The sequence below is a fragment of the Haliotis rubra genome, unplaced genomic scaffold, assembly GCF_003918875.1.
Source record: "Haliotis rubra isolate DU_JTF1 unplaced genomic scaffold, ASM391887v1 Scf516, whole genome shotgun sequence".
NCBI lineage: Eukaryota > Metazoa > Mollusca > Gastropoda > Lepetellida > Haliotidae > Haliotis > Haliotis rubra.
Genome location: NW_025767209.1, coordinates 544,470 through 569,987, shown reverse-complemented (window position 1 = coordinate 569,987; position 25,518 = coordinate 544,470). Strand labels below are relative to the sequence as shown.

Below are 25,518 nucleotides of genomic sequence, written 5' to 3'. Positions count from 1 at the left end.
TTTCTTTTTTCCAGTTAATGAGTTATATTAATTTGCTAAAGGTCTCAAAAGTCCCCATGGTCATCTCTTTGCAGTTAATGCTAAAGAATTGTGTTAGAACAATATTACACTTTCTCCCTTTAATGTTTCCGTACCAAATATATCATCTCTTCCATAACAGCAAAACAACCATTTTCCAAAACCCTCTTTCCTGTGCACTTGCATGATCTGTTTGTTATCACAATCCCCTAGTATGAGTCCACTCTTTCTAATTCTTGGAGGCATTAGAACTTAAATGTTAGAATGAAGGTTGGTTGCTTGTATGGAACAGGACACAAACTGATATGTGGCAGTGCTATTGATTGTGTATCAGTGACGAGTGTTTAGGGAAACACGGATTCAGAACCTAAAATCATAGATATTCTTGAGAATAGCGATCCTCTTTCAATATGCGTCCATAAATCGTAGATACACATGGAAGAGAATCGACTTTATAACACAAACTGGGGTAGTGTTATTCTTTGTGCAATTATCTTCCAAGTGTAATGAATTGTTTATGTGGATAGTCGTTGAGGGACATGGTTTGCTATATTTCGACTTGTGCTATATTTAATCAGTTATGAACGTTAGAACAGGGAAATACGACTCTACAGAATGTTTCAGTATATTCTGACCCAGGCAGTTGGAGAATCTCCTGCAGACATGTTCATAGGTATGTAAGAGGAGCTCCCTCTTCCTCTTATTCGCGTGTTACATCTTACAACCTACATGAAGAATAGCAGCGTGGACATCATTTGTACCCGAATACTCTGCCTATTTTGGAAACTGCAATGAATTGAATATTATCATCATTGTTTTCAGTGCTATAATCACTTCCTTCGTACCATTTGAATTTGTATTGCCATTCTTTTGGGTCTCTTTTCTTTTTAGTTATTTTTATTTCGCTTTTATATATGCATCTACCCTAATACCTTAGTAGTCATTGGCTATAAATTAGTAAACTTAGTTAATTTCATAACGCAACAGTTAATTACATCACATTTCCTTGTTGTTTGTTTTGTTTCAACTTGAGAATCAACACATAACAACGTGGAACAAGATTTCTGAGTTAATACCAAGGTCTCACGATGCTCTTATTTGTCTGCTGTAGCGTCTGACCCGTGAAGATCCGGGGTAGAATAGGTCTTCAGCATCCCATGCTTGCCACAAAAGTCGACTATGCTTGTCGTAAGAGGCGACTAACGGGATCGGGTGGTCAGGCTCGCTTACTTGGTTGGCACATGTCATCGGTTCCCAACTGTGCAGATCTATGCTCATGCTGTTGATCACTGGGTTGTGTGGTCCAGACTGGATTATTTACAGAGCGCCGACATATAGCTGGAATATTGCTGAGTGCGGCGTAAAACTAAACTCACTCGCTCACTGCTGTAGCGAATAACAAGGGGTCTTTAATATATGGCGTATATCTTGGACTAACATCTAACGTTTTTTGCAATTACAATTGGCTTCATACGGAGTTATTCAGAACTCATCATCATTTTTTGATATCCTAGTTGAACCCTGAAAAAAATGACTGCATGAGATGTGAAAACAAGGTTATTACCTATTAAATTATTGCATTGAAGAAGTAGTTGTTTGTCTTTTGGGGACAGATTATGTTATTATGTTACAATATATAAGAAAAATACGAGAGGCACCTACAACCCTTTTCACAGACGAGTTTAGTTCGCACCTCGTGCGGATTACACAGTGTTTTCAGTTAAATCGGTTATGGTTTCAAATGAAATTCAGAGCCTATCAGTTCGTTCTAACAATAATCTAATTATCAAACTCAGTATGTTTATCGTCCAAGGAGTTCTTGTTAATAACGGATGCAGAGGTCCCGAGTTCAGATAAATTGTGGGAGGCCTATTTCAGGTGTCTCATACTATGAGGGGCGGCGGGGTAGCCCAGTGGTTAAAGTGTTCGATCGTCTCTCCGAACACCCGGCTTCGATTCCCGACATGGGTACTCACTCACTCACTCTTGTTTTGGTATAACCGGAGTAATGCTATAAGCGGTGTAACACCATGCCCACTCACTCATCAAATACCATTTAGATACACAAGTGCCTCAATATAAGCAGAACAAGACAAAGAAAAACAACAACACAAGACAACATGCTGAAGACCTTATTTCACCTTCTGTTGCAGGATTACATGCAATCTGTTGGTGTGTGATATGGGGAAAACAAACATCTTACAGTTCCTTTTCACAAATAAAGTTTGATGGTTCTTGACATTGATTATCATTCCAGAGATAGTTTCCGTACCTCCGTTTTATCTCAAGACAGTGTTCGTTACCTCTCCAATTATCAGGTTGTCTTGGAGACCAGTTTGTGTACTTCATGCGGCATTGTCCTTCCCACAGCCATCTCCCCTCTAAGTTCAGATCAGAGGCACCAAGCCAGTAATTGATAGCTGCAAACAGGGGACAGCTGAAGGAATTCAGTATATCGATACCAAGAAATAGATTGTATACACTTATGTTAAGTTTTAACTACATGTAGTATCAACTGTCTAATAGAGTAGGTATAGGTTAAGAGAATTACCCGCTGTGTTTAGTAAAGGTAAGAACTGTAATGTTTCTGCTTACGATTCTCTAAAATCAGAAGAATATTGAAATCGATTATAATAAAAATACGTCATCAGTAATGTCTTCTCTGACTACTATTTATTTATTACCACACAGTCGTGTAATGAGAAATCAGTGATATCATTCCACACATTGCTGTAATATTGCAACACAAGCCCTGAGAGTCTCATCAAACATCCCTTAGGAACGGTTTGTCTCAGGCTGCACCTGCTGTGAGGGGTACGAGGTAAGGGTGCAGGCATGGGAGTGCAAGGTGTAATTAAAGCAGCAGGTCATATTAAAGTCTCACCTTTACCGCGACGGGTAGCATATCCCCTGATGTACGAATCTTCATCTCTGTTTGATATTGTGGCAAGGTGGCTCTCCAAGTATCGACAGTAGCCCTGAAAAGTACACTCCATTATTCAAACAGAAAACATTAGCTACCATCAGTGCATCTCTTTATTACATAAATACAGTAGACTAAAATTGTTCAGGTAAAAAAAATTGATATTTGCTCATATTTTTATCAGTGACAGAAAGGGAATTTGTACAAATCCAACTTTGCGGCACTTCCGGTGGCGCTCATGTCGACAGGGCGTGTGTGAGAGCCTCCAACGTGTATTCATAAAGTTCAATCTTGTACAGGATTGTGGGAGAAAGGTTGAAAACTTTATTAATCCTACACATTGTGATGTTCCTATTTCTGATCAAGACATTCTCTTTTGCAACAGTTCAGTTAGTCTGTTAGCAACACACATTGTCCAGCTGGCTTATCCATTGATTGTCTTGCTAATGTCGTCAAAGATGTGTACAAAGTAGAAAGAATTATTGCTTGTAAGAACAATGTTTTGCCTAAATTTCATTCCAAATGGAAACCTCTGAACAATGTATTACATATATTATAAAATCATACACTTGACATGTCCATGATTTTATGAGCGCTTCATTGTTGATGCTCTGAAAAACATTGATAAAAGTAATCAACTGTATACCTTCTGAACTGAAATGAATAAAAAAAATTGAAAGATCAAAATAAAACTTTACCACAATCCAAATATGAAAAAATAAAGGAACACTTGTGCTTTCATGTGATCCCTTATTTTTTTTCCCCAGTATATATTGGTCTGTCGAAAATAGTTTTACTTTATGTCCATATATTCTGCCGAATGCATTATTCTTTGCAATACAACTATATTTCGTCCCCGCTGGTGCAAATATGTCTAGTCACATAGTGCTCAATTGTTTGCATATTGTACTATACAATACAGACTTGTTGTTGTTATATTGTGTATAAGAGTTTGTTATTTATTCAGGGCCTAGATTTCCGAAGCTCTCTTAGCGCTGAGGTAGTTGTACGTTAATGTTAATGTATGACACTTACGACAATCTTGGCGCTAAGAGAGTTTCGAAAATCCAGGCACCGTACTTTAATCAGATTTTGTTGTTGAGCCTGTGCTGATGTTGAAATGTTGTGTAAGAGTGATCAGATGTATGTACCTGTATGATACGCTTACAATGTTAGAACCCGTCTGTTTTAGATATTTACTAGAGAAATACGTTCTTTATTGAAGACAATTGTATAAACTGCAAGTGATTCTATGGCGTTTGATTGGCTGACCAAGTAAGTAGAAGAAAACGGTCACATGCACAGACAACAGTTACTATTTGTTGATTGGCTGACAACTGTATGAGTGAAGCTTGTGTTGTAGTTTGCGCATTCATAACTACTCATGTCATTCCGGCAACCTGGATGGCGACTCGTACCCCTCTCGTGGCCATGTTCACGACTGGGCCTTGTCTAAAAGCAAAAGGTCAGGGAGATGAAAATTGTTTAGAACTATTTCCAAGGAAATATCACTTTCAATTACCAAACATTGTACTCCTAGAATAGCCCATATCCCGTGGGCAAAACAGTTATACACTCATTCCCTTCATTAAGATGTTTCAGTGTTGACAGTTGCTGATCCTTTAGTTCAAAGTTTATGTTTTAAATGTTCTGTGCATAGTTCAGAGAAGTTTCAAAGTTTGACGGTGCCGCTATTTTCATGCTTCGAAATGCGTTTTAATACGCGCGATTTGATTCCTTTGGCACGATTCTTGGCTATAATGGCATACTAGTCTTTTTGTAGGTCATGGAAAGAGGCGAGTAGTTACGAATGGTAGTTTGCCCTGAATGATGTCACTAATTTTGGGTCCTTGTCTATAGTTTGTAGTGTGTTGATTATTAATTATTATGATTATATATTTTTATTACTGACATATTCATTGGAGTTAATGTCAGCATGTTTGTACATTTATGCAGGTATTAACATAAAAAGGTGTGCACAATTATACTTTTCACATTGATACTGCCATAAATGTGGATACTATAGATGTCAGTTCTAAAATAAAACAAACAATTCAAACAGAGAACAGTATTTTAGTCATGTAAAAGGATTTGAGGTTTTTTTAACAGTGTCAAAATCGGGCAAAGAAAATTAATGGTTAATTTATATGTAAATATTCCAGATTGCCAAGATCTCAGGTGAACCATATCTCAAGAACATGAAATAGTTTTTATTTAATTTATGTTTTTTTATGAAATATTCTATCTTATCTATAAAAGGAAATATCTTTTGACAGAGTGAAAGGTTCATGACATGAACACAGTATTTTACTTCCCCTTTGCCAGATGTCTTCTGTAAAAATGACCTTGATGTCAAATTATACACTGACAAGTTTGGAATAAACGTATGAACAGAAAAAAAACAAACTTTGCGGCAATAACATTCCACTTTCCCAAATGTCAACATCTGCGTTTGGGATTTAAAAAGGCAGGTCTGATGAATATCCTCTTGCGACGAAACTCACCGGATAGTCAGCTGAATAGTCACTTACAAGATGCCACGGAGCTACGAAATACTGACATTTCTTGGTTCACGTCATCAAGTCGTCCTTTATGGGTGCTATCTGTATGTCATCGTTATATATTTCTTATGAATTTGAGACTTCTTATGTTAACAGCTTTTGTAGAAAGCTGGCCACGCAGTTTCTTTCGGCGCTATCCTTCTTGTTCACAAATTCATATGAAATTTTAATGGGATTTTACATTAATTACCCAAAGGCAAAAATACTATTTATTGCTTCGGTTAAGTTACACAGTGCATCAACTAATTCAAGTTCAAGACAAATATTCAAGTATTTTTCTATGAATGTGTCGTTCTTTGTTTTTCAGCACTATATCCTGTTTGCGCCTCAGAAACCGTATGTGACAATGTGCATGGAAAATAATATTTAGGCTTAATTGTTTTGGGTCTTTTTCAAAATATATAAAACGAATATCAACACTAAATGGAAGTATATATCAAATACGATATTTTATGTGTCTGAATCCAGTCAGACAATCCAGTGCTTAACCTCATGGGTGTCAATATTCTTAACTGGAACACAATGACACGAGTCAACCAAGTCCACGGACTGGACCAACCGACCCCGTTAGTCGCCTCTGATGGCGGGGGCTGGGTTGCAGTTCTGACCCGGACCTTACAAGAGGCCAAAATCTTTCAACTTACATTTTACCAAACCAATTACTTGAGGTGGTTTGATACTTTATTTATTGCATAAGTATGAAAGACTGAATTTTGTAAAGTCCAGAAAGGATATGTTTTTTACAATTCTAAACTCGTTCACTCACAGGTGGCAAGAATATTCAATTTCTGTGATACTAGGTGTTTTTTGGTGGCGTGGTAATTTGAAGCCCAGTGGGATACAGTATTTCATTGTCTCAGTTCCTTTAAATGTCAGAAGAATGTACATAATAGTCCTATAACACTTACTGCCGCCTCTGCAAACGAACTTTTAATGGTTGAGAACCAGTAGCAGGATCTTCTGTGTTGATGAAATCCTAGCGGGCATCCTGATAACAAATAATGTTAATCATACTTAACATCACCTGGAAACAAAGTAGAACATCTGTGAAACAGAAAGGTTAAAGTACTGGCAAAGGAAGGAGGGACAGCAGAAATGGGCTTTACATATTGTACCCACGTGGAGAATCAAACACGGTCTTCATGTCGGTACAAAGATATATACCCTTCAGCTGTCATCATATTTATTAATTGATGTAAAATATGCCAGAAAACCCCTTTCCTTGTATGGAAAAAAACGACTTAGATAGTAGATATTGTCTCTGCATCAGCGGACTTAGTGACATTGGGAGCCCGTGTAAACACCTGTCACAAACGCATGCAAAATCTAGTTCAGTCTTAAACTGTGAATATGAGGAATTCAAATGGGGAATTGTATAGGACACAATGTTTGTCCCTGATGAGTCCAGGCACCCTTGAAGAGCACACCAATGGCCCGTGTGGACCCGGGGACATATAGGTCCACATCACCTCATTGCTGATCATAAGACCGAATTAGGCAACGTGTTTGCCGTGGGTTGCGACCCTGTGTCAGTGGATGATAGGAGTCGGGTGGTTGAGGGCAATAAGAGCCTGGAACCGTGTTCCTTTTGCCCAGACACCACTTTGCGCCTGACTTCAGCTTGACGGGTTGTAGAATTGGCTCGATTCAATCAATCGGCTGGTCACGCGAAGCCCTGTCAATGGACAACAGTTGAGTTGAGTTGGGCTTTACGTCACATCGGCAGTATTCCAGACATATAGTGACGAGAACAAGTGTGCATTAATAAACATTGTACGTGCAGTGTCAAAATGAGTATATTTTATTTCAAAAACATATATTCATTATATTGTCATTTAAATTCTAACTTCACTATCAGATGAGTGCTCACGCGGGAGAACAGATCTTTCAGACTTGTTGCATCATAATGTGAGTCCCTTGCAGACAATAAGTCCACACAGTCAAGCAGAATATGCTTGATGGCGAAAACCTCATCGCAAGAGACACACATGGGGGGTCCATCCCCATCCGTTTTCAGCAGATAGTCATGAGTAAACCGACCGTGGCCAATACGACATCGTCGTAAAATTACCTCATCACGTCTTAACTGACAACCCAAGTAGGTATAGTCAATTGTTGGCTTCTGTTCATACTGTTTGTTTCTTCCTACTCGGGTGTACCACAAAATTCTTATGCAATTATTGTTCATTCTTTTGACAATGAATGTTTGTATTTCAAGTTATGTTATATATGTTATATATACATGTATATATGTCCTATGCCAGAAGGCGGTGGTTCATGGGCCAATCTGGTGAATAATGTATGCCTCCAAGTTCTTGTCAAGGGCCGAACCAGTCTGACATTAAATTAGTAGATAAATGCAGCTGTTCATGTAATATTCTCTGGAGTGTAACACCCCTGTATCCCTGGTGTCAGCATCTCGGAGGGGACACGAACAGGCTTTCGTCAATAATGTTTTTCGTCACTATGAGTCTAATCTTGAACATTTGATATAGCCCATCAACTCCCTATTGTAGTAAGCTTCAAACCTATGTTCATACTTCTCAAAGTCAGGCTTGCGATTCTGCACAATGTGGTCCCTCGTTCGACCGAATAGGTTTTGTACTTTGTTGTCGACAATGTGTCGTGCTACTGTTTCTGTTCAGTTTTGTAAACAAAGTATTCATGGCGTCACATTCAACGTCAATATATTTTGGTGATTTAAAGCGTTTAACACTCCTGTACGTCTCCAATTGATTGTCATGGACAGAACCATCCTGACCTTTAATCTGGTTGGTAGCTACAGCATTTCATGTCAAATTTGCTGGAGTATAACACCCCCTTATCCCTGGTCTTTGCAGCTTGGAGATCCGCTGCAATATAAGATCGTCCTTGTTGACACTCCATGGTGGGTGGGGAGAGTGGATCCCGAACCACATTAAAAACGACATTGCTTCCCAATAGCCCGGTTCAAAACGAAGACACATGGATTCCGACAACTCCTCGTCTGACGAGAGTACGCCCTTCCGACCTTCCGACTACTGGCCACGCTTCCTGATCATTGAAGCTTGTGACAAGCAACCTTTGCAACTCAACCCATTTGCAATCTCCAAAGGTATCGCTGGTATCTGCGCAGATGTTGCCAACGTTACAAAGCTCCGATCTGGTTCTCTCCTGATAGAATGTACTCGGAGACAACAATCCTTGAATCTCCTCAAAATACAAGATTTTGACAACATCAAGGGTAGATGTCTCAGCGCACAAAACACATAACTCGTGTAGAGGCATTGTACGGGACAGAGCTCGATGCCTGTCTGACATGACTGAAGAACAAACTGTCGAGGAACTCCCTCAGCAGTCCGTCACAGCCGTAAAACGATTCACTTTCAAAAAGGAAACCAACAAACACCTATCTCTTTACGTTCGCGCGAGCAAAGATTCCTGACTCAATTAGAGCTGGTTATTGTAGCATTGGTGTGGAGGTGTATGTCCCCAATCCACTCCGGTGCTACAACTGCCAAAAGTTTGGACATGGATCCAAGTCCTGTCGTTCCTCTGCTGTTTGTTACCGTTGTGGTGACAAGCATGAGGGCAATGACTGTACTAAGGAAGTGAAGTGCACAAACTGCGGTGGTAACCATATGGCCTCTTCCAAGTTTTGTCCAGTGGGGCAATGCGAATCCGAGATCCTAAAGATCAAGCACAAAGAAAAGACCTCCTTTCATGAAGCTAAGAAGAGGGTTGCAACTTCTTCAGCCACTTCAACCATCACCTACTCTTCTGCTGTCTCCCGTCCTTCTATCACTACTGCAACTATCTCATGTCAGACCGACCTGACATGGGTTATGTCTTCTCAGCCAACTCAACTCGACACAACTCAGCCCATCTCAGCCACTTCATCTCCAAAGCCAAAAGTCAAAACCTCTGAATCACAAACACCAGAACAAATGCCAAAACCAGAAACAGAAACTACTCGCAAAAAGAGGTGGAAAAAGAGGCTAGGGAGACTAAAGCAACTTGAGCAACTGCCAAACTCAAAACCAAAGGCCACCTCTCCTTCAGAGGTCCCCGTCGAGGTCCATAACTCCTTTGGCCCTCTGGATATGGAGGTAACTCCATCTCCACCTGACACCAATAGGAGTTCATCAAACGCTTTCTCACGTTCACGTGACATGTCACCAGTGGAAGCACCATGAATCCACAAAACATGATTCAATGGAATTGCAGAGGACTTAAGAATAATTATAACGAATTACAGTTATTGATTCAAGACTTCAAACCATCCGCGTTTTGTCTCCAAGAAACCTACCTAAAAGGACTGATAAATTTGACATCCGTCGGTACAGTTCCTACCACTCCTTTTCTCCTCCCGGTGTAAAAGCTACAGGAGGCACTTCTATCCTGGTGAGGCAGGGCATCCTCCATAGCCCTGTTCCACTTAACACCAACCTACAAACTGTTGCTGTCCGCATGACTCTGAACATAGGGTTTACACTATGTTCACTCTATCTTCCTCCCTCCTCAACTGTCCACCTATCAGATATTCAGAACTTGTATAATCAACTCCCAAAGCCCTGCATAATCATGGGCGACCTGAACGGCCATAACCCTCTATGGGGGAGTACTGATACAAATAATAAGGGAAAGGTCCTTGAAGATTTTCTCTCCAATAATGATCTATGCATCTTCAACGATGGATCAAACACCTATCTCCATCCTGCCACTGGAACATACTCTGCACTTGATCTATCACTTACGGATTCTAATCTCTTAAACGAGTTTGAATGGTCGGTCCACGATGACCTTTGTGGAAGTGACCACTTCCCAACTATTCTTACTCCTATCACTCCCGCGGATGAACCACCTTCAACAAGATGGAATTTTACTAAGGCCAATTGGCCATTATTCCAAACTCTCTGCTCTGAAAAGCTTATACCGGACAACTTCAGGAATGTTCCTGATCCCATGGAACTATTTTCTGATATCTTAAATACTATTGGAGACGAAACCATTCCTAAGTCCTCTGCAAACCCGCACATACGCAAACCATGGTTTGATACAAACTGCAAACAAGCTAGGAAAAATAGGAAGAAGGCGGAAAAATACTTCCGTCAACATCCTACTGTGCATAACCTGAATGCCGTTAAAATGACAAATGCCAGGGCAAGACGTACATTTAAACAAACTAAACGCCGGTCATGGAGGAAATATGTGTCCAAAATCAACTCCCGCACACCCATGTCCAAGGTGTGGAACATGATTCAAAAGATTAAGGGCAAAGGATCCAAATCTGGTGTTCGCCATCTCAAAGATGGTGACTCCCTTTTAACCAATAAAGTTGAAATTGCAAACAAACTTGGCGAAACTTTGGCAAACCACTCCTCCTCGTCAAACTATAACCCCAAGTTCCAGAAATACCAAACCCAACAAGAAAAGAAATCAGTCAATTTTAACTCTGATAATGGTGAGGATTACAATGAAACGTTTTCTCTCCATGAACTACGTACTGCCCTGGGGCAGGCTCACGACACTGCAGCAGGAGCTGATGATATTCATTATCAGCTTCTGAAACACCTTCCTGATTCAAGTTTGGAAACTCTACTCAATATATTTGATGACATTTGGACAACCGGCAACTTTCCTCCTTCGTGGCACAACGCCATTATCATCCCTATACCAAAACCTGGCCGGGATCATACCGATCCCTCAAACTACCGTCCTATATCACTAACTAGCTGTGTTTGTAAAACCATGGAGCGCATGGTCAACAATCGATTAATCTGGTACTTGGAGACCAATAACCTCCTTAGTGACCTCCAATGTGGTTTCCGAAAAAACCGAAGTACCATTGACCATCTGGTGCGTCTGGAATCTTTCATCAAAAATTCCATCGTCAACAAACAACATACTGTATCTATCTTCTTCGATTTAGAAAAAGCATACGATACAACGTGGAAACATGGTATCTTAAAAGATTTACATGAATTTGGATTGAGGGGCAGATTACCTCAGTTCATATCTCAGTTTTTAAACAACAGACAATTTCAAGTACGAGTAGGTTCCACATTGTCTGTTTATTTCCACCAAGATCAGGGCGTCCCTCAAGGCAGCATCCTGTCTGTCACCCTTTCTAGCATCAAAATTAACAGCCTCACTAACGTCTTGAACAGTTGTGTTGATGGGTCCCCTTTCGTGGACGATTTCAATATTTCATGCCGTGGTAAGAACATGCACGCAATAGAAAGGCAGCTACAACAAAAATGAGCCAATGAAAATGGCTTTAAGATTTCAAAAGCCAAAACAAATTGTATTCACTTTTGTCGTAAATACAAACCACACAAGGATCCAGACGTATCTTTATATGGTACTTCCATCAAGGTAGTAGAAGAGGCCAAGTTCCTGGGACTCATATTCGACCGTCACCTGACATTCTTACCACACATAAAATATTTGAAAACCAAGTGTGTGAAGGCTCTGAAAGTCGTTTCAAATGCAGAGTGGGGAGGGGATCAGATTACCCTCCTTCACTTGTACAGATCTTTGGTTCGCTCTAAACTAGACTACGGCTCCATTGTTTCTGGTGGAGCCTGCAATAGCAATTTAGAAAAATTAGATTCTATCCACCACCAAGGCCTGAGGCTCTGCCTGGGAGCTTTTAGGACCTCTCCGGTAGACAGTCTATATACAGAGGCTAACGGACCTTCCCTTGAACAACGCCGCATTAAACTTTCACTGCAGTATATCACTAAACTACGTTCAAATCAGTCCAATCCAGCATACAAATTTGTTTTCAACCCTCTCTATGAAAACTTACAACCAATAAAGATTTATATAAATACAAACTAATAGAATCACCACTATGTAGATTTTGCGATGTTGAAATAGAATCTATCATTCATTTATTATTATGAATGCAAACATGTCAAAAAGCTGTGACAAGATCTACTAGAATGGATTGAAAATGAAACAGACAACCATTGGAAATTAAACGCAGAAACCATTATTCTCGGTTTCAAAGAGAGCAGAAATGATGCACTGAATTTTATTTTCATATCAAGTAAAGAGTACAGATATTCTAGAAATTTAGCAAACATTGTACCTTCTCTCGCTGGTCTGAAACCAAAATTGAATTACATTTACCACTTACACAAATTTAATGCATACTCTCACTGCAAGTACGACACTTTTGTTACATTTTGGTCGTCTTGCCACAATCTATTTACATAGATAATGACTTTGTAATTTGACTCCTATATAAAGCAACAAAAATGCTGACTTCTTAAATGTGCATTAGGAAGTAAAGTGAAAAAACAAAAAACAAAACAAAAAAGCAATCTTAACTGCACACCGACCAACAAATCATATTATAGGACATCGGCAGGTTTGGACAATCATAACTCCAGAGACCAGGATTGCACTCTTTGGTCAGTTAGCCACTGCCATTGCAGAGAGAAAAGCTGTAGCCTAGAGTGTGAACAAGATTTTAGGATCCTACCCATATCTTGGTATCACACTAAAGTTTTGGAAAGGGAATCCTTGACGAATGAAACAGTGAAAAGAGATACGAAAATACGCCTATAAAAAGTTGAACACTGGCATGGGTTAACACAATGTAACGCTTCTCGCGTCTTTGGTTTGATAAGCACTGCATGGAATCAGTAACTGATGTTCGGGTCAGCTATTCACGTAACATGCTGATGGTTGACAGAGTTCCACCACAGAGCTGGATGACACGATTCTGGTTGTAAGAAACCGTCATATTTTCCAGATTGCCACCACACTTACAAATGACCTGCAGAACGCCAATGCTTTGAAAGTTTCAACTCACGCAGGGCATAATCCTGTCCATGAGTCAGCTTTCTGCATGCGTTAGTTGGAGGTGTTTAAAGACAGCAACGATTGGACAGATGAGGACTGGTATTCACCACTTTTCCCTGGTGAACCGAGATATTGTCTAGACTTCACATATCAAAGACATAGAAAAGGATTCATTACTGCTCTGTCATGATTTGGGATGGGATGAGAAGAGTTTGGAGAACATATCCCCATGTCCTTCAACGGGTCACGATGACTACAGTAGCCTTCGGAGATGACTTTACAATAACGTGGATGTCATGGTTATTGAACATTTACGTGTTTAACACTTACACTGAAATGATATGCTGAACTACTCTGGAAACCCATCATCCAGTTACTATCGACCATGGTATATGCAACACGAAATTCGAACCCAAACTATGCTTGAAGTAATCTGACTATGACAGATGAAAGTGATGCACACCGAGAACTACGTGCATCCTTGTGTGATCACGTGACAAAACATTTGCTAAAAATCACTTTTCCACCTGCAAATCGGGTGAAAATGTGTTTATCACCTGTTGAGAGAACGAGCTGTGTGGTTTCTTGAGACTGGTTTGTCTGCATGTTAATTCGGGTTATCACAGCACGTACAAGAAATTGGCACAACGCGTGGTCAACACCAGCCTGAGGTTGTCACATCGACCTCACTCATTTAAGAAAAAGGTTCAAGCCAGCCTAGAGAACAGACACAACCATTGGTGGATGAAGGAGTTGCAAGTCCAGTTTAGGTTATCATTGTGACAGTTTTGGGTATCATATTTAGGCATACCTAGGCTAATGACTAAGTGCTATAGAATGTAATACTTACCATATTCAGGTCAGTTTAGACTAATTTGGCCTTTTGTACTTTTCAGTTTTTCACCCTCACCCTTCGCCACCTCCTCCACCTACCTTTGGTGCTAAATATTAACATCTTGCAAATAAAAGGGTTCGCTATCCACAATGGTGCCTCTAGCCATAACAAGTTCCAGACACAACAATAAGTATCTTACAATGGATGGGATGCGTGAAAGCAAATTCTACAATGGCTATGTGAAATGCTCGAATTTGATTGGTAAATCAATAAATTCAGACGATATCAATTTGGATTGACAATGCGTCTGATTTCACGGCGCTTCACTGCGCACGTATACATCACTGCCGCACTACTTCAGCTTGACCACCAACATGACTAATATCAACACATCAGACATGATGGAAATGCTGATGAAACTTTTATTAAAACTCGAAAATACAGTTATACGATATCCCCCCCCACAATTATTAGGGAACGTCACTATCATAATTTTAATCTTCTATTAAAAAAATATTTTTAACAAAAGCAAAATAAATCCTTGACCGCATGTGTAAAGTGATGGATGGGGATGCTCCTGACTATTCCACAGTTTTACGTTAGTCTCTACAGTTTATTGCCGATGCGATGTAAAACTTTAACTCACTCACTTTAACTCTCTCTACAGTTTTTAAGGGGTAGGGATTCCATAGACAATGACCCAAGGCCAGGCAGACCTTCAGATGCCTCCCAACTGAAAACCATAGCCGCAAAAGAAAGACGAAATGTGCACCCCCTACCCATTTATGTCAATCCATGCTAAGCATTTGTTTAATAAATGACTTGTTAGGTTGTTTTTTTTCCTTTTCGTGTTTCCTACGCTTTACTTGTTATTATTAATGCATTTTAAGATCAAAATGTGCTTTTGGTTTCATCAGTCGCATCTTGCAAACTAGACGACTACAATTTTCCACTTTTACTGGTAATGACAGTATAATTACGTGGAAAAAATGACTTCGTAACACAACATGTGGCAGTGTTGCTCAGTGTACAACAATGTTCCAAGTGTAGTGCATCGTGCACATGGATGGTCAGTGAGGGACAGTGGTTTGCTGTAATTAGACTCGTACTATTCTTGAACAGTTATGGAAGTTGGCACTATGTTTCAATATTCTCTGACCTAGGGAGTTTGAGAATCTTCTGGAGTCATTTTCGTAGGTACATCAGGGGATATAGTTCTTGCTCTTAATGCCACATTATACCTATGACGTCATTCTTACCCAGGATACTTAACCCTATGTAACATATGTTATATTTGGGATTACACTTTCTTAGTAAAGTACAAATTCTAGTACTTTTTTTGAGTTGAGCCCTATCCGGGATTCGAACTCACACCCTCAGAGTCAGGCACCTAATCGCCAGCACACAAAGTCAGCCGCCTAACCTATTCAGCTACCGCGACTTCCACAAAAATGGAAGTCGGACAACTGGTAGTCTGGACTGCGGGCTTTGTGTACCCCTCTGATAGGTGTTAGTTGGCACGGTTCCCACGACCGAAAGCTATCATTACACAATGCCATTTAGAAAGTGGTTAAATGTAACATATGTTATATTTGGGATTACACTTTCTTAGTAAAGTACAAATTCTAGTACTTTTTTTGAGTTGAGCCCCATCCGGGATTCGAACTCACACCCTCAGAGTCAGGCACCTAATCGCCAGCACACAAAGTCAGCCGCCTAACCTATTCAGCTACCGCGACTTCCACAAAAATGGAAGTCGGACAACTGGTAGTCTGGACTGCGGGCTTTGTGTACCCCTCTGATAGGTTTTAGTTGGCACGGTTCCCACGACCGAAAGCTATCATTACACAATGCCATTTAGAAAGTGGTTAAATGTAACATATGTTATATTTGGGATTACACTTTCTTAGTAAAGTACAAATTCTAGTACTTTTTTTGAGTTGAGCCCCATCCGGGATTCGAACTCACACCCTCAGAGTCAGGCACCTAATCGCCAGCACATAAAGTCAGCTGTCTAACCTATTCAGCTACCGCGACTTCCACAAAAATGGAAGTCGGACAACTGGTAGTCTGGACTGCGGGCTTTGTGTACCCCTCTGATAGGTGTTAGTTGGCACGGTTCCCACGACCGAAAGCTATGATTACACAATGCCATTGAGTATCTGTATCATAAATTGTAACTATGTAATGTGATGGCGGATTACTTGTTTTTGAATTACATATTCTGTTTGTAAATAATAATGCAATGAATATATGTTTTTAAAAACTCATTTGGACGTTGTACTTAGAATGTTTATGAATGCAGGCTTGATCTCGTCACTAAATAGCTGGGATAATGCCGATGTGACGCAAAACCTAACTTTACAACTAGCTGACTTTCCATTTTCTATTAATGTTCTTAGTGAACTATATTCCTTCCATCACACCATCTGAATATAATGACCAGACACGGGGTTTACAATGATCGTAGTTACGGACCCTTTACATGAGGGTTTATAACGGTCATTGGGATGTCAGGATTTATAACAGTTATTATCAAAGTTTAATCCACTTCCTACAAATGTTCAAGTGGAGTGTGTAAGTGTGGGTTGCGATTTAAGTCACATGGCAGTATTTCAGCCATATATTTCCAGAAAATGGTTATAGATTCAAAATTAATAAAGGTAAATATGAAAACATGTCAACGAAGACAGTTAAACGACTAGAACATCCCACATACAAATGTGAAACTATTATGTAAATCTAAAACATTTAAATATAGAAAACATTACAAATCATATAAACAGGCAATAGTGGGTGAGTGACTGAGTTCAGATTTTAAGTCACATCGGCAATATTTCAGCTGTATCGTGACTATAAACAAGTTATTAATTCACCATAAATACATATTAATGATAAAAACCTGCCGACGAAGGACAGTAAAACCGACTAGACTATCACAGATATATAGCTAAAACTAGTAATTAAATCTAAAATATTTTAGCTATAGAAGACGAAACAATATAAAAACAGGCTATTGATCGCCAACAACTGAAGGTAGATCACCATACTAAGGACCATGGGGACTTACAGTATATTTGCTTCTTGCATGTACACCAGTTGGATTTACACCATCCCTTCAGATGTTAGCAATTGTATATAAATCTAGCCATGAATTAAAATAACACATATAGCACTAGAAATCAAGAATCAATATTGTGGTTGGATTCCTCATCACTGCAGCATCTGAATCGATGTGTCTTCTTTTAGTTTTAGATCTTGAACCAGTGGGTAGTTGGTTAGACAAAATGATGAAGCATATATCCAAGAACTGCGCCCCACCCACCATGGAGTCTCATCAAGAACGGAACTGTAGCGGAGGCTGACTACAATACAGATACCAGGAATACCTTGATGTTGTACTCCAGCAGGAAGGACACAGGTAGTTACAATAGTCATAACAGAGAAGAAGGCACTAAACAGTTTTCTGATGCCAGATTGGTCCATGAGCCACCGCCTTCTAACACAGGACTCTAAGCAAACTTGTAATATAATCGAAATTTGTTGGTTTCCATATTAACCACGTGAAATATCTGTATACAAACTTAAATGAACCATGCTCAGGGAATAGGGTGAAAAGCCGATTGAATATGACAAAAATAGCAGCATTTCTATAACAAATTATATGTCAGGCTGGTTCTGCCGATGGCAAGAAATGTGATTCACACTGAATTTGGAGGTGAACATCACCAGATTGGCCCTTGAGCCACCGCCTTCTAGCATAGGACTCTAGGCAATTTATTAATCAATAATGTATAAATTGGAAATAGAAAATGGCCGAGACTCCAAAATGAGTTGAGTGTGCAAAAATGTTCCCTATGTACAGAGCTCTTAGATTTGGATAGAACCAGGCACATTTTACCACCAGTCTGTTGGAAGTCAGGGTCAAAGTGGTGTGTTGGAAACTGTTTCTGGCTTCTGTGCCAACCACCAAAAATCTCTTCCTCCACCGACACAGGGATCAACGCACGGAAACAGGTTTATACATTAAATAAACTGTCCGTGGCTATCATAAACTAAACCTGGATGTCATGGCCAATGAGAATTTACGTAAACCAATAACCTCCTTAGTGACCTCCAATGTGGTTTCCGAAGTACCATTGACCATCTCGTCTGATCCCGTCCAGGCTTTGGTACAGGGATGATATTTAAATGGCATTATGCCATGAAAGAGGAACATTTCCAGTTATCCAAATGTCATGAAACATATGTTTCCGTCAGGAGGGTCTGAAGAAGCATCAACTATACCTTGTGGATTGATTGGCAGAAATTGTATACACAGTCGACTCCGGGAAGCAATCAACATGTCATGGTTACTGAAATTCATAAATAAATCAAGAAAATAGTTACCTGCATACGTGGTGGCCACAAGGCAAAGCAGGACAGACAGGACTTCGACTTGCATTGCAGCTGACTCCAACTCAGCAGCACACAACGCCGTGTGTGCAGGGGGACTGACAACTCGGACTTTATACCTGGCTGCAAAACGTGGTAGGTCCGGGACAAAGTCAGCGGTTCCGGAAACGTGCACGAAGCTAACAGGATATTTGCAATATCCATTGCAGAAAGGTCACTGTAATCGCAACTCATGTACTCAAATTTCTAGCTGGACAAAAGACTCCGTGGTGTGTAACAAATGGCGTTGTCACTGTCGCTGACCGCTGTGATACCGTGAGTAAAGGGATGAGTGGGTAGATTCTTATCACATCTCACTGATGGTGGTTGGCAAAATCAATGTTGATGGTCTCAGTAAAGCTAACATGTCTGTGACACCAGGCTAAATCAAGCAATCTATAGACACAACTCTCTTACTGACATATATATTTAGTATTTATATAGCTTGGTTTTAGGGTTTTTAAATCAGTTATCAGCTAAACAACAGCCGATGTGACGTTCAATTATAACTCACTTAGAACAACTGATAATTTTAGGAGCACGTACCCATTGTCTCTTTTTTAATTGGTGTTGCAAGAAAAAGAAGAACAAAATTATTGAACTGGCGTTTGTTGTATTACCTGCTCATAAGTTTTCATTTTATCTTATCATACTTGTTATTACTTGATACCATTTCATTTTTTTAATACCAATGACAATATCTGCCACATTTGTTCAGGCATATGAATTGTTAGTTTATACGATTTTTTTGTGAGAATTACAGCATTCAAAATTTTGTCAAAACTTTCAGATAGATATATGTTAATTATTAAAAGGACATGTCCACATTTTCTTATTCATCACAAACTGATATCTGATTCAAATCATTTATATGATTTGTAATATATGTTATAATATTTTCCGAAAGTCGTAAGAAATCTCTGCATTGTCAATTGTATCAACTAGACAATCTCAAAGGCTCTGGTTTAATTATGAATCTCTCTCAATTATCGGTGGTCGCAAAGAGGTTTACTGTTTCAGCAGTTGCACCGGGAAAAGGTATGCAACGGTCAGTTCATGTTTCTCCCGAGAAAACACTGAAGCACTATGGTGCACTTAAAACCACAGAATTGCTTCGCTGTCATGTTTGCTGTCATGTTTGCCACTGATGTCTCAGTTGATATCTTCCCTACACAAGGTCAATCTCGACATACGTACACGCACACCCTACATTCAAATGTGCAATCACGTTACTTCATTCGACCCTGTTAGCCACTTACCACACCCACGTGTAAGAAAACTACCCCGACATCACCAACTGCACTCACGTCACAAAAGATCCACATCACAGAGTATGTTCATGTCACATGACAACCACATGTCCTACTATCAATCAATCAATCAATCAGAATTTATTTACTCTAAAAGAGCTAAACACAAATTATATGACATATAAATCACCACCAGCAGTCAAATAACATAAAAAACAAATTTTTACATTCACGTCACATTACAACCGTCACCAACGTTCCATTACATCAACACATCTCTCACTGAATTTCCATGACAGAAACTCACACTTCACCGCCTTCATAAAACACTCCTTACACTTATTCTTTTCACATGACATTCACTTCACTCCTTACATTCTCGCCACATGACATTCACTTCACTCCTTACATTCTCGCCACAGGACATTCACTTCACTCCTTACTTTCTCGCCACATGACATTCATTTGACTCCTTACATTCTCACCACATGACATTCACATCAATCCTTGCATTCTCACCTCGAAACATTCGCATCCTCTTCACATCCTCGCCACATGACATTCACTTCACGCCCTGCTTTCTCGCCACATGACATTCACTTCACCCCTTACACTCTCGCCACATGACATTCACTTAACTCCTTACATTCTAGCCACATGACATTTATTCACTCCTTGCATTCTCGCCACATGACATTCACTTCACCCCTTACATTCTCGACACATGACATTCACATCACCCTTACATTCTCACCTCGAGACATTCGCATCATCGAGACATTCGCATCATCTTTACATTCTCCTTCCATTCCTCGAGACATTCTCGTCACATCGCATTCACTTCCATTCCTCCTTCCATTGACATCGCTTCATGCCATTCACGTCACTCCTTCACATGCCACATGACATTCACTTCATCCCTTACATTCTCCACATGACATTCACTTCACCTCCTTACATTCTCGCCACATGACATTCACATCACCCTTTGCATTCTCCACATGACATTCACATCACTCCTTACATTCTCGCCACATGACATTCACATCACTCCTTACATTCTCGTCACATGGCATTCACTTCACTCCTTGCATTCTTGCCACATGACATTCACTTCACTCCTTGCATTCTCGCCACATGACATTCACTTCACTCCTTACATTCTCGCCACATGACATTCACTTCATGACATTCTCGCCACATGACATTCACTTCACCCACATTCTCTCGCCATGACATTCACTTCACCCCTTACATTCTCGACACATGACATTCACATCACCCTTACATTCTCACCTCGAGACATTTGCATCCTCTTTACATTCTCGCCTCGAGACATTCTCGTCACATCGCATTCACATTCCTCCTTCCATTCTCGCTACATGCCATTCACGTCACTCCTTACATGCTCGTTACATGACATTCACTTCATCCCTAACATTCTCCACATGACATTCACTTCGCTCCTTACATTCTCGCCACATGACATTCACATCACTCCTTGCATTCTAGCCACATGACATTCACATCACTCCTTACATTCTCGTCACATGGCATTCACTTCACTCCTTGCATTCTTGCCACATGACATTCACTTCACTCCTTGCATTCTCGCCACATGACATTCACTTCACTCCTTACATTCTCGCCACATGACATTCACTTCACTCCTTACATTCTCGCCACATGACATTCACTTCACTCCTTACATTCTCGCCACATGACATTCACTTCACCCCTTACATTCTCGACACATGACATTCACATCACCCTTACATTCTCACCTCGAGACATTTGCATCCTCTTTACATTCTCGCCTCGAGACATTCTCGTCACAAGGCATTCACATTCCTCCTTCCATTCTCGGGACATGACATTCACGTCACCGTTACATTCTCGCTACATGACATTCATGTCACTCCTTACATGCTCGCTACATGACATTCACTTCACCGTTACATTCTCGCCACATGACATTCACTTCACCCCTTACATTTTTGCCACATGACATTCACTTCACTCCTTGCATTCTCGCCACATGACATTCACTTCACTCCTTGCATGCTCGCCACTTGACATTCATTTGACTCCTTACATTCTCACCACATGACATTCACATCACTCCTTGCATTCTCACCTCGAGACATTCGCATCCTCTTTACATTCTCGCCACATGACATTCACTTCACCCCTTACATTCTCGCCACATGACGGTTAGAGCGTCCGCCCTGAGAGCGGAAGGTCGCGGGATCGATCCCCGACCGCGTCATACCAAAAGACGTTAAAATATGGTACTTGTTGGTCCCTGCCTGGCGCTCGGCACTCATGGGTACATCAAGGACTGGTAGGCTCAGAGTCAGTATAATGTGTCTGAGTGGGGTATTCATGCTTCACTGCGGCGTGGTATCTCAGAGGGCTGGCACTATAAAACCTGCCTAAGTCTGGGCTAGTACAAGCAGCCGCACATATACATACACACGCACGCACGTCGTCATATGAGCGAAATATTCTCAAGCAAGACGTTAAATCCAATTTCGCCTCACCTCACCTCACCTTGCCACATGACATTCACTTCACTCCTTGCATTCTCGCCATATGACATTCACTTCACTCCTTACATTCTCGCCACAAGACATTCACTTCACTCCTTACATTCTCGCCACATGACATTCACTTCACCCCTTACATTCTCGACACATGACATTCACATCACCCTTACATTCTCACCTCGAGACATTTGCATCCTCTTTACATTCTCGCCTCGAGACATTCCCGTCACATGACATTCACATTCCTCCTTCCATTCTCGGGACATGACATTCACGTCACCGTTACATTCTCGCTACATGACATTCATGTCACTCCTTACATGCTCGCTACATGACATTCACTTCACCGTTACATTCTCGCCACATGACATTCACTTCACCCCTTACATTTTTGCCACATGACATTCACTTCACTCCTTGCATTCTCGCCACATGACATTCACTTCACTCCTTGCATTCTCGCCACATTACATTCACTTCACTCCTTGCATTCTCGCCACATGGCATTCACTTCACTTCTTACATTCTAGCCACATGACATTCATTTGACTCCTTACATTCTCACCACATAACATTCACATCACCCTTACATTCTCACCTCGAGATATTCGCATCCTCTTTACATTCTCGCCTCGAGACATTCTCGTCACATGGCATTCACATTCCTCCTTCCATTCTCGGGACATGACATTCACGTCACCGTTACATTCTCGCTACATGACATTCACGTCACTCCTTACATGCTCGCTACATGACATGCACATCACTCCTTACATTCTCGCCACACTGTAAGTCCCCATGGTCCCTAGTCCCGTTTTTATATTGTATTGTCATTTATAGTGGAAATATTTTAATTTAGTTACTAGTTTTAAATGGATATATGCGATACACTAGTAGTTTTTCTGTTCTTCGTCAACAGGTATTTAATTTCTAACTTTATTGATCTTATATAATAATTATAACTTGTTCTCGTCACGATATGGCTGAAATATTGCCGATGAGACGATAAATATTAACTCACTCACTCTCGCCACACTGATGACCCACGACAACCGCACCACTAAGTACACTCACCTCACATAAACTCATAACAAATGCAGTTGTACAATTTAAGCTTTCAACAATCACACAGATGGTCCTGTTTTCTGAGCAGATAACGTGTGGTGTTCGGTTGTGCATCACTATCGGCTATACAATCAGTGACAACATGTGTTGTTGGATCGATGTAACATGATAATGTTTTGATATTCGTTTGACACGGACACAATATCGAGTGAAACTAAAACAACAGCTATTAACAGCATGCAGTCGCATCACTGACTTAGGAACGAATGTGTTGGTTGAAACATCCAAACAAACCTGTCAATGTACACATCATGTATGGATGCTATGATACAATTTCGCACACACTGTGAAACATTTTCTTTAACTTTGAGCCAGAATCCACGTCAACACGTCAATAAAAGGCAATGATGTATCACGGGTCGTTATCACCAATAAAGTGGTCAATATATAACATGTTTAGTATTAGGGCTGCGCATTATAACCGTTTTACCGGTATTTACCGGAAAATGATACCTATTGCGATACGCTGATCGAAAACCGGTATTTTGACTTGCATTCGGAAAACTTCGCAACACTCGGAAATCTTCAGATATTTCCTTGTTTTATTTGTGCCAAATATTATTCACATATTTATTTATCAAAATTGTTATTAAAGCTTAATCAAGCATAGTGATTTTGTTGTGTTTTTAGCGCTATAAATCAAGCATTAACTCGATTATAAGTATTATGTTGTTTAAAAATACTTCATGCAATATATTGCAATACATGCTTTCGCATCGCAATATATCGCAATATGAAAATTCTCTGCAATACCCACCCCTGTTAATTTGTCTGTGTGATGTACTAAGGTACTGAGTCTGTACTAAAATGTACACTTTACAGTTTTTACACCCCTCACTAGTTCTTGGAACCATTACAACTGTACTTAAATGTTGGTATGCTGGTTAGTTGGCTATATGTGGCAGTGCTATTCAGTGTGTTCCTAGTGACGAGTGTTTAGCGAAACATGGATTCAGCACCTAATATTCATTGAATCCCACAGAATCGTGGTGATACATGGTGCTATGAGGATGCGCTTTTGTTGATAAAAATGCCGCATTGATAACCTTATAATTGGTTATTATGGGTCACGAAATTTTGAAGCGCTAAGTGTGATCTGAATACGCATCTTGGACTTGGGCTATGTTGAGTTGAGTTGAGTTTTACGTCACATCGGCATTATTCCAGCCATTTAGTTACGAGATCAAGTCTAAATTCATACACGTTTAAAGTATAAGTCCAAAGGAGTTTTATGTTAAACACACACACACTGTGTGTGTGTGTGTTTTTAACATAAAACTCCTTTGGACTTATATATATATATATATATTCATAACGTCGTTATTACAAAAAAACGGAAAATATCGTAGCACCAAATTCAAAAGCAGGCAATATGTTATTCACTTTACAGAGCTACAATTTATGGTACAGGTCAACTTCCCTCATGCTGCTAACACTGAGATGCCCGCTCACGCGGGAAAACAGATCTTTCAGATTTGTCGCATCATAATGTGCGTCCCTTGCCTTCGAAAAGTCAACGCAGTCAAGTAGAATATGCTTGATGGTGAACACTTCTTCGCAAGAGACATGGGAGGTCCATCTACATCCGTTGTCAGCAGATAGTCATGTTGATTTCATACCTGGTGCAAAGTTTCTTATTGTGTTTTGTCATCTAAGGCGTTTAACAGAAAAATCAGTCTTTGGCTTTAACAAGAATGTAAGTTACAAAGTACCATACGTCACGCTGTAGAACTGTAAATTGGTAAATCTGTTTAACAGTTAAAGGCAAAATATCTTCATTCCCATGTTATGTGATTCCATGGCGTTTTCGTGAATGGGAACGTTTTATTTTCGAGTTTCTGATTTTAATCTAAGTAGTATATAGAATTAAGGATTCTGTGACAGGCCAACTAAGAGAGTCATTATATACCAATTCCGCTTCCAGCCAAATTCCGCACATCCCAGACCCCTATAGGAGCCTTAAAACCTGTAGGGTACCATGAGTTTTGGCAACCCCGGGCGGGAACGAGGATGAATCAACTAACAG

At 40.2% G+C, this 25,518-nt stretch overlaps 1 protein-coding gene and 1 long non-coding RNA gene across 2 annotated transcripts; one reads left to right on the top strand and one right to left on the bottom strand.

Moving 5' to 3' along the window:
* Nucleotides 1-2,135: 2,135 nt before the first annotated feature.
* On the bottom strand, nt 2,136-18,667 carry LOC124292402 (perlucin-like). Its single transcript, XM_046729485.1, has 4 exons — nt 18,524-18,667; nt 6,411-6,490; nt 2,903-2,996; nt 2,136-2,438 (listed from the first exon to the last, which is right to left on the bottom strand). The coding sequence occupies exons 1-4, from the start codon at nt 18,576-18,578 to the stop codon at nt 2,218-2,220; spliced, it is 450 nt and encodes a 149-aa protein (XP_046585441.1). The 5' UTR covers nt 18,579-18,667; the 3' UTR covers nt 2,136-2,217.
* On the top strand, nt 2,205-9,147 carry LOC124292403. The gene is made up of 4 exons (XR_006902446.1): nt 2,205-2,280; nt 4,612-4,618; nt 9,024-9,030; nt 9,138-9,147. It is a non-coding gene; the product is annotated as an uncharacterized LOC124292403 (long non-coding RNA).
* Nucleotides 18,668-25,518: the final 6,851 nt, after the last annotated feature.